At 41.4% G+C, this 14574-nt stretch overlaps 2 protein-coding genes across 5 annotated transcripts in view; one reads left to right on the top strand and one right to left on the bottom strand.

Moving 5' to 3' along the window:
- FAN1 (FANCD2 and FANCI associated nuclease 1) overlaps positions 1–14574 on the bottom strand; it is a 260180-nt gene that overhangs the window by 88847 nt on the left and 156759 nt on the right. The gene's annotated exons all lie outside the window — the stretch shown is intronic.
- Positions 1468–14574, top strand: part of TRPM1 (transient receptor potential cation channel subfamily M member 1) — an 86815-nt gene continuing 73708 nt past the window's right edge. Inside the window, exons 1-4 of one of the 2 annotated variants that reach the window (XM_067698912.1) lie at positions 1468–1935; positions 10551–10746; positions 13307–13520; positions 14149–14273. In XM_067698912.1, coding sequence (XP_067555013.1) covers positions 1808–1935; positions 10551–10746; positions 13307–13520; positions 14149–14273 — 663 coding nt within the window. In that variant the 5' untranslated portion in view covers positions 1468–1807. Of the gene's footprint in view, positions 1936–9070; positions 9559–10550; positions 10747–13306; positions 13521–14148; positions 14274–14574 lie in introns of those variants that run through there. The other variant, XM_067698920.1, reaches the window with a different exon arrangement.

Raw genomic sequence — 14574 nt, forward strand, 5'->3', positions numbered from 1 at the left:
ATGGAGATCTCTGGGAGAGCTTTCCCTGTTTGATATTACATGGGGCTGAGAGGTGTGGTGGACCAATGTCCTGAACTCGGCTCTCCCACCTCAGAGGCTCAGCCCTGAGACCAGTCTGGAGCACCAAGACCCTGTCAGCCACTTGGCTCAGAAGAAAAGGGAGAAAAAGAAAGAAAGAGAGAAAGAGAGAAAGAGAGAGAGAGAGAGAGAGAGAGAGAAAGAAAGAGAGAAAGGAAGGAAGGAAGGAAGGAAGGAAGGAAAGAAGGAAGAAAGAAAGAAAGAAAGAAAGAAAGAAAGGTATTAAAATACAAAATAAAAAAATTAAGAATAAAAAAATTAAAAAGTATTTAAAAAAAGAAAGAAGAGAGCAACCAAACCAAAAAACAAATCCACCAATGATAACAAGTGCTAAAAACTATACTAAAAAAACAAAAACAAAAAACCGGACAGACAGAACCCTAGGACAAATGGTAAAAGTAAAGTTATACAGACAAAATCATACAAAGAAGCATACACATACACACTCACAAAAAGAGAAAAAGGAAAAAATACATATTTTTCTTTTAAAATAAAGGAAGAGGGCAACCAAATCAATAAACAAATCTACCAATGATAATAAGCTCTAAATACTAAACTAAAATAAACATAAAACCAAAAACAAATTAGATGCAGACAGCAAACCCCAAGTCTATAGTTGCTCCCAAAGTCCACCGCCTCAATTTTGGGATGATTCGTTGTCTATACAGGTATTCCAGAGATGCAGGGTACATCAAGTTGATTGTGGAGATTTAATCCACTGCTCCTGAGGCTGCTGGGAGAAATTTCCCTTTCTCTTCTTTGTTCGCACAGCTCCTGGGGTTCAGCTTTGGATTTGGCCCTGCCTCTGCATGTAGGTCGTCTGAGGGCATCTTTTGGGAAGTCTGAGGTCTTCTGCCAGTGTTCAGTAGGTGTTCTATAGGAATTGTTCCACATGTAGGTATACTTCTGATGTATTTGTGGGGAGAAAGGTGATCTCCACCTCTTACTCCTCCGCCATCTTGAAGGTCCTTCTGCTGATATTATCAGTGTTGGGTGGGGATGAAGCGACAATCTGCCAAAATCTGAACCATCCTTGCCAGGTTTGGGGTTTCTGTAGAGATGTTACCTCTACCAGATCTGACTGCCATAGCGCAGGAAAATAGTGCAGTCATTCCTCCTAGCGTAGAATGTACTTCAGAAGAAGATGTTTAAGGGGTCAGTGGCCCCTCGCTGTCTCCCTGGAGGCAGCCCTACAACAGTTGCCGCAGTCAGAGCACCACCCCGAGGTGGGGTACATCAAGCCTGCCCTCAGCTCTCGGATCCCACCTCCAATATTTTTAATTCTAAAAATAACATTCAGTGAATCTGAGCACCAGTTAGAAAAATTACCTGTAAATTAATTAATTAATAAAAAATGCCTATGGTGTGTGGGGAGCCTGAAAGTCTGGAGAAGATGGGGTCTTGAGAGCAGATCAAAGACCTGACCCTAGACTGGCCGACTTTGTCAGCTTCTCCGGTAACTCACGTCCACACCAGGCTCCGTGGGGCACTGGCTTACTCCAGGGGCATCATTGTTCTCCCTTTGCAGACTCTGACTAGCATACAAAACCCAGGTTGTAGCCCTATGGAAACCATGAATACATACTTCTGAGCCATTTCTCTTAAAAGAAACCAGAGCTAAGATCCTGAAAGACTTGTGTCCACCATTCTTGGACGTGTCTATTCAGATGTTTTGGACAGACTTCCTGTTACTACTCATTTTATAAAAGCAAAAGAATGAACTCTGAGGATGGCTTGGGAATATCTTGGTCTAATTTCCACTTTTTTTCTCTTCCAGGGACAGAAATCTTGGATAGAAAAAACCTTTTGCAAACGAGAATGTATCTTTGTAATTCCCAGCACTAAAGATCCTAACAGGTAAGTTGGAAGCCATAATTAAGACATTATTCAAACTTGCACTTCTCTGCCAGTTGCCAGCAACTATTCTGGTGTTTGGGGGAGGGAGAGAAGAAGTCAAGGACAGCTAGAACTTATGCCCCATGTGAGTCATTAACCAGGGAGTCACCTGGGCTATAAGTTCCTCTGTCAAGATGCAGACAGCCTCAGGGGAGAGGCGCTGTCCTCCATTCACTCATGTGAGTTTTCACAAGCAGATGGGCCCACACTTTCCTCTTAGACTTAGTGAGATCAAGGAGCTGAGGGCTTTAGACAGATTTCCAGGGTATCTTCTGGCCTTTTTGTTAGAGTTCCTAATGTTATAACACACTGGGAAGAGAAGGGCAAACTAAACCTGAAAGAAAGAAAAGGGAGGAAATAATAGAGAATAGAATGGGAGTTAATGAAATAGAAAATCTTAAAACGATAGAGAAAAATCAATGAAATCAAAAGCTGTTTCTTGGAAAAGAGCCACAAAATTGACAAACCTTTAGCTAGATTGATGAAGAAAGAGAGAAGACTTAATTCTAAATCTAAAATCTTAATTCTAGAATCAGAAATGAAGAGACATTGCTACCAATCTTACAGAAATAGAAATGAGTGTAAAGGAACACTATGATCTGTATACCAATGACAATAAATTAGATAACTTAGATGAAATGGACAAATTCCTAGAAAGACACAAACTGCCAAAATGATTCAAGAAGAAATACATAATCTGAAGAAACCTATAAGAAGTGAAGAGGCAGGATTAGTCATCAAAAATTACCTACAGGGGCTTCCCTGGTGGCACAGTGGTTGAGAGTCCGCCTGCTGATGCAGGGGACATGGGTTCGTGCCCCGGTCCGGGAGGATCCCACATGCTGCGGAGCGGCTGGGCCCGTGAGCCATGGCCGCTGGGCCTGCATGTCCGGAGCCTGTGCTCCGCAACGGGAGAGGCCACAACAGTGAGAGGCCCACGTACCACAAAAAAAAAAAAAAAAAAAATTACCTACAAAGAAAAGCTTAGGTCCAGAGGGCTTCACAGTTGAATTTTACCAAATATTTAAAGAAGAACTGATACCAATTCTTCCCAAGCTCTTTCAAAAAATAGAAGATGAGAGAGCACTTCCCAACTCATTTTATGAGGCCAGTACTACCTTGATATTAAAACCAGACAAAGACAGCACAAGAAAGGGCAATTACAGATTAATATCTCTTGTGAATATGGATGCAGAAATCTTGAACAAATACTATCAAACCAAATCCAAAAACATATAAAAAGAATTACACATCATAACCAACTGGGATTTATCCCAGGAATGCAAGGTTGTTTTCACAGCAGAAAATCAATTAATGCAATACATCAAATTCATAGAATAAAAAACAAAAATCACATGATCACCTTAACTGACACCAAGAAAGTGTTTGACAAAATCCAACACCTTTTTACGATTTAAAAAAAAAACAGAAAACTAGGACTAGAAGAGAACTTTCTCAACCTGATAAAGAGCTTCTGTGAAAAATCCACGGCTAACATCATACTTAGTGGTGAAAGATCGGATGCTTGCCCCTAACATCAGAGACAAGACAAGGATGTTCAGTCTTACCACTTCTATTAAAATTTTACTAGAGGTTCTAACCAAGGCAATTAGGTAAGAGAAAGAAATAAAAGGCACCCGTATTGGAAAGGAAGAAATAAAACTATTTCTATCAGCAGATGACATAATCTTGTATATAGAAAATCCTAAGGAATCACTAAAAAACTATTATAACTACTAAAGAAGTTCAGCAAGTTTGCAGCATACAAAATCAATATACAAAAATCATATATATTTCTATAAGCTTGCAATGAACAATATGAAAATGAAACTAACAGAACAATTCCATACACAATAGTATCAAAAAGAATTAGACACTTAGGGATAAACTTAACAAAAGAATTACAAAATTTATATCTGAGGGGCTTCTCTGGTGGTCCAGTGGTTAGGACTCACTGCCGTGGGCCCAGGCTCAATCACTGGTTGGAGAACTAAGATCCCACAAGCTGCGTGGCACGACCAAAAAAAAATAATAATAACAAAACTTATATCTGAAAACTATAAAACATTGTTGAAAGAAATTAATGACAATCTAAATAATTGGGAAAACATTCCATGTTCATGGATTGGAAGACTTAACATAGTTAAGATGGCAATATTCCCAAAATGACCTACAGATTCAAAGCAATCTCTATCAGAATTCCAGCTGACTTCTTTCTAGAAATTGACAAACTGATTGATATGGAATTGCAAGGGACACAGGATAGCCAAAATAATCTAATAAAAAAAGAACAAAGTAGGAGGACTCACTTTACATGATTTCAAAACTTACTACAGACCTACGCTTATCAAAGTAGTATGGTACTGGAGTAAGGGTAGACATACAGACCAATGGAATAGAACTGAGAGTCCAGAAAGAAACCCATTCATCTATAATCAACTGATATTTCAGCAAGGTTGCCTAAACCAATGGGGAAAGATTAGTCTCTTCATCAAATGGTGCTGAACACCTGGACATCAAAGGAATGGATTTAAGTCCCTACATAACACGATATAAAAAAATTAACCCAAAATCGATCAAATATCAGATGTAAGAGATAAAACTATAAAACTCTTAAACAAAAACATAGGAGTAAATCTTCATGACCTTGGATTTGGCAAATAATTCTTTGAAATGACACCAAAAGTATGAGCAGCAAAAGCAGCAAAACAAATATTCTTTCTTTCTTTCTTTCTTTTCTTTTCTTTCTTTCTTTCTTTCTTTCTTTACATCTTTATTGGAGTATAATTGCTTTACAATGGTGTGTTAGTTTCTGCTTTATAACAAAGTGAATCAGTTATACATATACATATGTTCCCATATCTCTTCCCTCTTGTGTCTCCCTCCCTATCCCACCCTCCAGGCGGTCACAAAGCACCAAGCTGATCTCCCTGTGCTATGTGGCTGCTTCCCACTAGCTATCTACCTTATGTTTGGTAGTGTATATATGTCCATGCCTCTCTCTCGCTTTGTCACAGCTTACCCTTACCCCTCCCCATATACTCAAGTCCATTCTCTAATAGGTCTGTGTCTTTATTCCTGTCTTACCCCTAGGTTCTTCATGACATTTTTTTCCCCTTAAATTCCATATATATGTGTTAGCATATGGTATTTGTCTTTCTTTTTCTGACTTACTTCACTCTGTATGACAGACTCTAGGTCTATCCACCTCATTACAAATAGCTCAATTTCGTTTCTTTTTATGGCTGAGTAATATTCCATTGTATATATGTGCCACATCTTCTTTATCCATTCAGCTGTGGATGGACCCTTAGGTTGCTTCCATGTCCTGGCTATTGTAAATAGAGCTGCAATGAACATTTTGGTACCTGACTCTTTTTGAATTATGGTTTTCTCAGGGTATATGTCCAGTAGTGGGATTACTAGGTCATATGGTAGTTCTATTTGTAGTTTTTTAAGGACCCTCTGTACTGTTCTCCATAGTGGTTGTATCAATTTACATCCCCACCAACAGTGCAAGAGGGTTCCCTTTGCTCCACACCCTCTCCAGCATTTATTGTTTCTAGATTTTTTGATGATGGCCATTCTGACTGGTGTGAGATGATATCTCATTGTAGTTTTGATTTGCATTTCTCTAATGATTAATGAAGTTGAGCATTCTTTCATGTGTTTGTTGGCAGTCTGTATGTCTTCTTTGGAGAAATGTCTATTTAGGTCTTCTGCCCATTTTTGGATTGGGTTGTTTGTTTTTTTGTTATTGAGCTGCATGAGCTGCTTATAAATTTTGGAGATTAATCCTTTGTCAGTTGCTTCATTTGCAAATATTTTCTCCCATTGATTTGAGTCTTCTCCCTTTTCTTCTTGATGAGTCTGGCTAATGGTTTATTAATTTTGTTTATCTTCTCAAAGAACCAGCTTTTAGTTTTATTGATCTTTGCTATCGTTTCCTTCGTTTCTTTTTCATTTATTTCTGATCTGATTTTTATGATTTCATTCCTTCTGCTAACTTTTGGGGAGTTTTTGTTCTTCTTTCTCTAATTGCTTTAGGTGCAAGGGTAGGTTGTTTATTCGAGATGTTTCCTGTTTCTTAAGGTAGGATTGTATTGCTATAAACTTCCCTCTTAGAACTGCTTTTGCTGCATCCCATAGATTTTGGGTTGTCGTGTCTCCATTGTCATTTGTTTCTAGATATTTTTTTATTTCCTCTTGATTTCTTCAGTGATCACTTCGTTATTAAGTAGTGTATTGTTTAGCCTCCATGTGTTTGTATTTTTTACAGATCCTTTCCTGTAATTGATATCTAGTCTCATAGCGTTGTGGTCGGAAAAGATACTTGAAACAATTTCAATTTTCTTAAATTTACCAAGGCTTGACTTGTGACCCAAGATATGATCTATCCTGGAGAATGTTCCATGAGCACTTGAGAAAAATGTGTATTCTGCTGTTTTTGGATGGAATGTCCTATAAATATCAATTAAGTCCATCTTGTTTAATGTATCATTTAAAGCTTGTGTTTCCTTATTTATTTTCATTTTGGATGATCTGTCCATTGGTGAAAGTGGGGTGTTAAAGTCCCCTACTATGAATGTGTTACTGTCGATTTCCCCTTTTATGGCTATTAGTATTTGCCATATGTATTGAGGTGCTCCTATGTTGGGTGCATAAATATTTACAATTGTTATATCTTCTTCTTGGATCGATCCCTTGATCATTATGTAGTGTCGTTCTTTGTCTCTTCTAATATTCTTTATTTTAAAGTCTATTTTGTCTGATATGAGAATTGCTACTCCAGCTTTCTTTTGTTTTCCATTTGCATGAAATATCTTTTTCCATCCCCTTACTTTCAGTCTGTATGTGTCTCTAGGTCTGAAGTGGGTCTCTTGTAGACAGCAAATATATGGGTCTTGTTTTTGTATCCATTCAGCCAATCTGTGTCTTTTGGTGGGAGCATTTAGTCCATTTACATTTAAGGTAATTATCGATATGCATGTTCCTATTCCCATTTTCTTAATTGTTTTGGGTTCGTTATTGTAGGTCTTTCCCTTCTCTTGTGTTTCTTGCCTAGAGAAGTTCCTTTAGCAGTTGCTGTAAAGCTGGTTTGGTGGTGCTGAACTCTCTCAGCTTTTGCTTGTTTGTAAAGGTTTTAATTTCTCCATCAAATCTGAATGAGATCCTTGCTGGGTAGAGTAATCTTGGTTGTAGGTTTTTCTCCTTCATCACTTTAAATATGTCCTGCCAGTCCCTTCTGGCTTGCAGAGTTTCTGCTGAAAGATCAGCTCTTAACATTATGGGGATTCCCTTGTGTGTTATTGTTGTTTTTCCCTTGATGCTTTTAATATGTTTTCTTTGTGTTTAAGTTTTGAAAGTTTGATTAATATGTGTCTTGGCATATTTCTCCTTGGATTTATCCTATATGGGACTCTCTGTGCTTCCTGGACTTGATTAATTATTTCCTTTCCCATATTAAGGAAGTTTTCAACTATAATCTCTTCAAATATTTCCTCAGTCCCTTTCTTTTTCTCTTCTTCTTCTGGAACCCCTATAATTCGAATGTTGGTGTGTTTAATGTTGTCCCAGAGGTCTCTCAGACTATCCTCAGTTCTTTTCATTCTTTTTTCTTTATTCTGCTCTGCAGTAGTTATTTCCACTATTTTATCTTCCAGGTCACTTATCCGTTCTTCTGCCTCAGTTATTCTGCTATTGATCCCATCTAGAGTATTTTTAATTTCATTTATTGTGTTGTTCATCATTGTTTGTTTGCTCTTTAGTTCTTCTAGGTCCTTGTTAAATGTTTCTTGCATTTTGTCTATTCTATTTCCACAGTTTTGGATCAGCTTTACTATCATTATTCTGCATTCTTTTTCAGGTAGACTGCCTATTTCCTCTTCACTTGTTAGGTCTGGTGGGTTTTTATCTTGCTCCTTCATCTGCTGTGTGTTTTTCTGTCTTCTCATTTTGCTTATCTTACTGTGTTTGGGGTCTCCTTTTTGCAGGCTGCAGGTTCGTAGTTCCCGTTGGTTTTGGTGTCTGTCCCCAGTGGCTAAGGTTGGTTCAGTGGGTTGCGTAGGCTTCCTGGTGGAGGGGACTAGTGCCTGTGTTCTTGTGGATAAGGCTGGATCTTGTCTTTCTGGTGGGTAGGTCCACGTCTGGTGGTGTGTTTTTGGGTGTCTGTGGACTTATTATGATTTTAGGCAGCCTCTCTGCTAATGGGTGGGGTTGTGTTCCTGTCTTGCTAGTTGTTTGGCATAGGGTGTCCAGCACTGTAGCTTGCTGGTCGTTGAGTGAAGCTGGGTGCTGGTGTTGAGATGGAGATCTCTGGGAGATTTTTGCCGTTTGATATTATGTGGAGCTGGGAGATCTCTTGTGGACCAGTGTCCTGAAGTTGGCTCTCCCCCCTCAGAGGCACAGCACTGACTCCTGACTGCAGCACCAAGAGCCTTTCATCCACACAGCTCAGAATAAAAGGGAGAAAAAGTAGAAAGAAAGAATTAGTAGAAGAAGAAAGAAAGAAAGAAAGAAGGGAGGGAGGGAGGGAGGGAGGAAGGAAGGAGGGAGGGAAGGAAGGAAAAAAAGAAGATAAAGTAAAATAAAGTAAGATAAAATATAATAAAGTTATTAAAATTAAAAGATAATTATTAAGAAAAAAGAAAACGGATGGTTAGAACCCTAGGACAAATGGTGGAAGCAAAGCTATAGACATACTCTCACACCGAAGCATCCACATACACACTCACAAAAAGAGGAAAAGGGGAAAAAATCATAAATCTTGCTCTCAAAGTCCACCTCCTCAATTGGGGATGATTCGTTGTCTATTCCTGTATTCCACAGATGCAGGGTATATCAAGTTGATTGTGGAGCTTTAATCCGCTGCTCCTGAGGCTACTGGGAGAGATTTCCCTTTCTCTTCTTGGTTCTCACAGCTCTCAGGGCCTCAGCTTTGGATTTGGCCCCGCCTCTGCGTGTAGGTCGCTGGAGGGCGTCTGTTCTTCGCTCAGACAGGACGGGGTTAAAGGAGCCGCTGCTTCCGGGGCTCTGGCTCACTCAGGGAGGGGGGGGGAGGGAGGGGCACGTAGTGCGGGGCGGGCCTGCGGCGGCAGAGGCCGGCGTGACGTTGCACCAGCCTGAGGCGAGTCGTCCGTTCTCCCAGGGGAGTTGTTCCTGGATTCCGGGACCCTGGCAGTGGCGGGCTGCACAGGCTCCCCGGAAGCGGGGTGTGGTTAGTGACCTGTGCTCGCACACAGGCTTCTTGGTGGCGGCAGCAGCAGCCTTAGCGTCTCATGCCCGTCTCTGGGGCCCGCGGTTTTAGCCGCGGCTCGTGCCCATCTCTGGAGCTCCTTTAAGCAGCTCTCTTAATCCCCCCTCCTCACGCACCAGGAAACAATGAGGGAAGAAAAAGTCTCTTGCCTCTTCGGCAGGTCCAGACTTTTCCCCGGACTCCCTCTTGGCCACCGGTGGCGCACTAACGCCCTGCAGGCTGTGTTCATGCCGCCAACCCCATTCCTCTCCCTGCGCTCCGACCGAAGCCCGAGCCTCAGCTCCCAGCCCCGCCCGCCCCGGCGGGTGAGCAGACAAGCCTCTCGGCTGGTGAGTGCCGGTCGGCCCTGATCCTCTGTGTGGGAATGTCTCCGCTTTGCCCTCCGCACCCCTGTTGCTGTGCTCTCCTCCGCGGCTCCGAAGCTTTCCCCCTCCGCCACCCGCAGTCTCCGCCCGCGAAGGGGCTTCCTAGTGTGTGGATACCTTTCCTCCTCCTCGGCTCCCTCCCACTGGTGCAGGTCCCGTCCCTATCCTTTTGTCTCTGTTTATTCTGTTTTCTTTTGCTCTACCCAGGTACGTGGGGGGTTTCTTGCCTTTTGGGAGGTCTGAGGTCTTCCGCCAGCGCTCAGTAGGTGTTCTGTAGGAGTTGTTCCACGTGTAGATGTATTTCTGGTGTATCTGCGGGGAGGAAGGTGATCTCCGCGTCTTACCCTGCCGCCATCTTCCCGGAAGCGCCCCTCTTCTGAATAACTAGGCTTTAAAATGGTTAGGCCCTGGATTCTACCTCAGCAAGTTTCTGCCTAAAACTGAATGGATTTAGCCCCTAAGCAGCTTCTGAATAACTAGGCTTTAAAATGGTTAGGCCCTGGATTCTACCTCAGCCAGTTTCTGACTAAAACTGAAGTAAATATACTTTCAATGTTACTTGTGTAGAGAAATGTTTTACATTTCTTTAGCAACAGAATAATTCAATAATATTGAAAAATCATTGCAGGTCAACTCTGCATGGGGGAGCGTGATTGTCCTTTGTCACAGAATATTCAGTGATTGATGGCCATAGTCATGTTGTCAGGACACCAGAAAGACTAAAAATGTGTTCAGTAGGGAAGGGCAACCATCCAATGTGTTTAGAATAGTCTGGTATTTATACTTTTCTGGTATGGAAATAGATATGCATTGATTATCTGGAAAAGGACATCATAAGTGGCATTTCTGTCTCCAGTAAAGCTGGATAAGGAAGGTGTTAGTCTGCTTCTGTTCAGGTTAACTCATCTTAAGGAGGAAAATGTTATAGAAAGACTGAGCTTTGCCTTTGTTTTCAGGTGTTGCTGTGGCCAGCTCACCAACCAGCATATCCCCCCTCTGCCAAGCGTAACAGCCAGCAAAAATGGAGAGGAGAACAAGCAGGTGGAGACTCAGCCCGAAAAATGGTCTGTTGGCAAACACACCCAGAGCTACCCAACAGATTCCTACGGGATTCTCGAATTCCAGGGTGGCGGATACTCCAATAAAGCCATGGTAAGAGGGGCCTTGGGAAGGGATGCCACTGAGCCGCAGCTTCCATCAGAGGCCCCGCCTCCCGGACTGCAGACACCTGGGTCTTCTTTCAGGGGTGTGGCTCTATCTTCCTAGAGTTTTCAATGCAAAGACAGGAAATATATCCACACGCTCGAGTTTTTAGCCATGAGATTTGGAAACTGGGCGCTATGATAGGGAACACGGAGTATCCTTTAAATCCGTACCAAGATTGTGAATTCATACATCACAGTCCAGCCCCACTCTACAAAGATACCACCCCATCTCCAGTGATGAGAGACGAATTATGTTGTTTGTTTTTTAGGGTTGTTTGGGACTTTGTTTTGTTTTTTCTCACAGTGGACATTTACCACCCCCCTTACATGGGTTAGGAGTTTCTGGAAATATTTCCCTCTGAAGTCCACACACAGCCTCTCTGGGCTTGCATTCAGCTGGCCCAAGAAGACGGAGGCCTTTCACATTTGCATGTAAACAGGGAATGCCCTCTGCCTTTCTCATGAGCCCTGCCAAGAGGGGAGGCGTCAGCACTGTGATCCCTTTCAGCTCATTCTGAATAATGCTCTCACGTGCCCGGTGAGACCATTTTTGCAATTTCATTCTATTTCACCGGCCCAACATCATTGTTCAAATAAAATTCAGTTGTGTTCCAAAGACCACAACGTAAGGTCTTCTGGAAGGGCACCCTGCCTACTGGCCTGGACACAAAGAGGCTGTTCACAGGGGCCAAGGCATCTGCTCATTAACCTCTTCTTCACCTTGAGGGGAAGGTCCAGCCCCGAGGTTGGCTGTTGATCCCCATTCCCAGCACCCACTCCCTCCTCATCGTCCTGGCCAACCTCTGGATCCACATTCTAGCTGAGCCAGCTATGGAATTTTTAAAAAAATTTTTTATTGGAGTATAGTTGATTTACACTATTGCGTTAGTTTCTGCTGTACAGAAAAGTGAATCAGTTATACACAGACATACATCCACTCTTTTTAAGATTCTTTTCCCATATAGTCATTACAGAGTGTTGAGTAGAGTTCCCTGTGCTGTACAGTAGGCCCTTATTATCAATAGTTATCTATTTTTTATATAGTAGTGTGTGTATGTAAATCCCAATCTTCCAATTTATCCCTCCCCCGCCTTTCCCCCCTGGTAGCCATAAGTCTGTTTTCTACGCCTGTGACTCTATTTCTGTAAATAAGTTCATTTGTACCATTTTTTTTAGATTCCACATATAAGTGATGTCATATGATATTTGTCTTTCTCTGTCTGACTTATTTCACGCAGTATGACAATCTCTAGGTCCATCCATGTTGCTGCAAATGGCATTTTTTCATTCTTTTTTATGGCTGAGTAATATTCCATGTATGTATATGCATGTGTGTGTGTGTGTGTGTGTGTGTGTGTGTACCACATCTTCTTTATCCATTCATCTGTTCACAGCAGACAGGTTGTTTCCATGTCTTGGCTACTGTAAATAGTGCTACAATGAACTTTGGGGTGCATGTATCTTTCCAGCTTTGGAATTGATGCCTTCAAGATTAGGGTTGCCATTGGATAAAGTGAACAATATTCTATTTTGGAACATGTTTGCTTTTGATTGCATCTAAAGTGTATATAATTTCAGGTGATTCTGAACTGTGATTTACCTGTGATTTACATAGCCCAACAATGACTAATTGTTAAGAAGTTTTACCTAAAAGTACATAAATTCATAAGTTGCTCTAAATTTTGTGTAAACCTGGCAGGTATATTTCCTAGAAGTTTCAAAAGAGCAAAAAGTATCCAGAGATAAAATCAAACAGGAGTAATTTCTGTGTTCCTAAGAATGCTAGACACATTGAAGAAGTATTTCAAATTTTGTTTAGAACTATAAATGGTCTTTGCTTTCAAATTTTAAAATGTTTCCTTTAAACTCCAGTTTTATTTTCTACAAATATGTTTCTACAAATTTCCTACGAATTTGTTAATTTGGAGACATTTGCGCATATATGCGTGTGTGTGACTGCACATAATTTTTGATGAACTCATTAAATAACTAAAATAAGTCTTTGCTAATATTACTGTATTTCATTATTGGAAATTTTCAGGATTCCTTTTACTCTCAGTATTAACTATTGTCATTATAGAAGTTCTGATACGATGAAAATTAGCTGGGAACTTTGATAAAATAAATCATCCTAAGGCAATGAGAAAAAAAGATTAAGGTTGCTAGGTAAAATATAAGACCCCCAGATATATTTGAATTTCAGTTAAATAACGGATGAATTTTTAGTATAAATGCATCCCAAATATTGCAGGAGCCATAATTATACTAAAACATTGTGCATATAAAATTCAAGTTTACCTGTGCATTCTCTATTTTTATTTGCTATATCTGGGAACCCTCCAGAGTTCCCTTCCATCGTTTGGCCACAGACTCACACAGAGGGCCCCAGAACCCCATGGGAGAGATAGCCAGGCGGCTGTTGCTTGGACAGGAACAGTAGCCTTGTTCCGCGTGACACAAGAGTCAAATCGAAGAACGAGTGTTGAGGGTCACACCCTCTTTTGCAGTATATCCGGGTCTCCTATGACACGAAGCCAGACTCACTGCTTCATCTCATGGTGAGAGACTGGCAGCTGGAACTCCCCAAGCTCTTAATATCCGTGCACGGAGGCCTCCAGAACTTTGAGATGCAGCCCAAGCTGAAGCAGGTCTTTGGGAAAGGTCTGATCAAGGCTGCTGTGACCACTGGGGCCTGGATCTTCACTGGGGGCATCAGCACAGGTAAGTGCAGGCTGTATCCCTTGCTGCAAATGTACAAACCCAGAGCTCATCGTGGTTCCCAAAGAGCTTTTGGATAATTATCATTAAAAACCAGAAGATACTGCATTCTGATAATATTTATGGCAGAATGAAATCTTTATTCGGTAGCTCGTTTTTATTTCAGTATGATCATGATAATGGTCAACATTTCTGGCACCTACTATGTGTCATTCCTTGAAGTGAGCCCTGTACAAGCCTCATTTTCACTGAGGCCCCTGACAATCCTTTCCCGATCACATGAGGGAGGTCACCAAGGCCCAGAGAGGTTGAGGAACATGGCAGGCCATCTGACTCTCAACTTTAGCTGAACGCAGCCAAGGCCTGCCAGAGAGACCCCTCATACTTCCATCCTTAGGTCTTGGAAACTTGTAAAGACAATTCCTGCACAGTTGCTTTGGTTTTGGTTTTGGTTTTCCCTTTTCTAGGAGCTAATGCAGGATGACTAGCTATTATGAGCTCAGACTTTCAGTGTCTTAACCCTGTTCTGTAGGAAATGTGGAGTGGTTCAGAGCTGGGGTCCCTGAAGTTCATGAATAGTGGTTTGATGGGAGGTAAGGGGCCTACAGATATGACTTATGGCCTCTCACAGGTGTCATCAGCCACGTGGGGGATGCCTTGAAAGACCACTCCTCCAAGTCCAGAGGCCGGGTTTGTGCTATAGGAATTGCTCCCTGGGGCATCGTGGAGAATAAAGAAGATCTGGTTGGAAGGGATGTAAGTATTTTCTCCCCGGAAATGGGCAATTTTCAAAAATCAAAGTCTTTGTTTTAACTAGATTTCACCTGCAGGTGTAGGAGATAATAAAGCAAGGTCCCATATAGCCTTTATCTTTTCCCCAAAAGTAAAAACTTGCAAAACTATGATACAAGATCAAAACCAGGATAATTGATGTCAGTCTAGTCAAGATGCAGAACATCTACTAGGAGCCCTCATGTTGCCCTTTTCATTCATTCGTTTTTTTATTGAAGTATAGTTGATTTACAATGTTGTGTTAATTTCTGCTGTTGCATATATA

This window comes from Pseudorca crassidens, chromosome 1 (genome assembly GCF_039906515.1).
Source record: "Pseudorca crassidens isolate mPseCra1 chromosome 1, mPseCra1.hap1, whole genome shotgun sequence".
NCBI lineage: Eukaryota > Metazoa > Chordata > Mammalia > Artiodactyla > Delphinidae > Pseudorca > Pseudorca crassidens.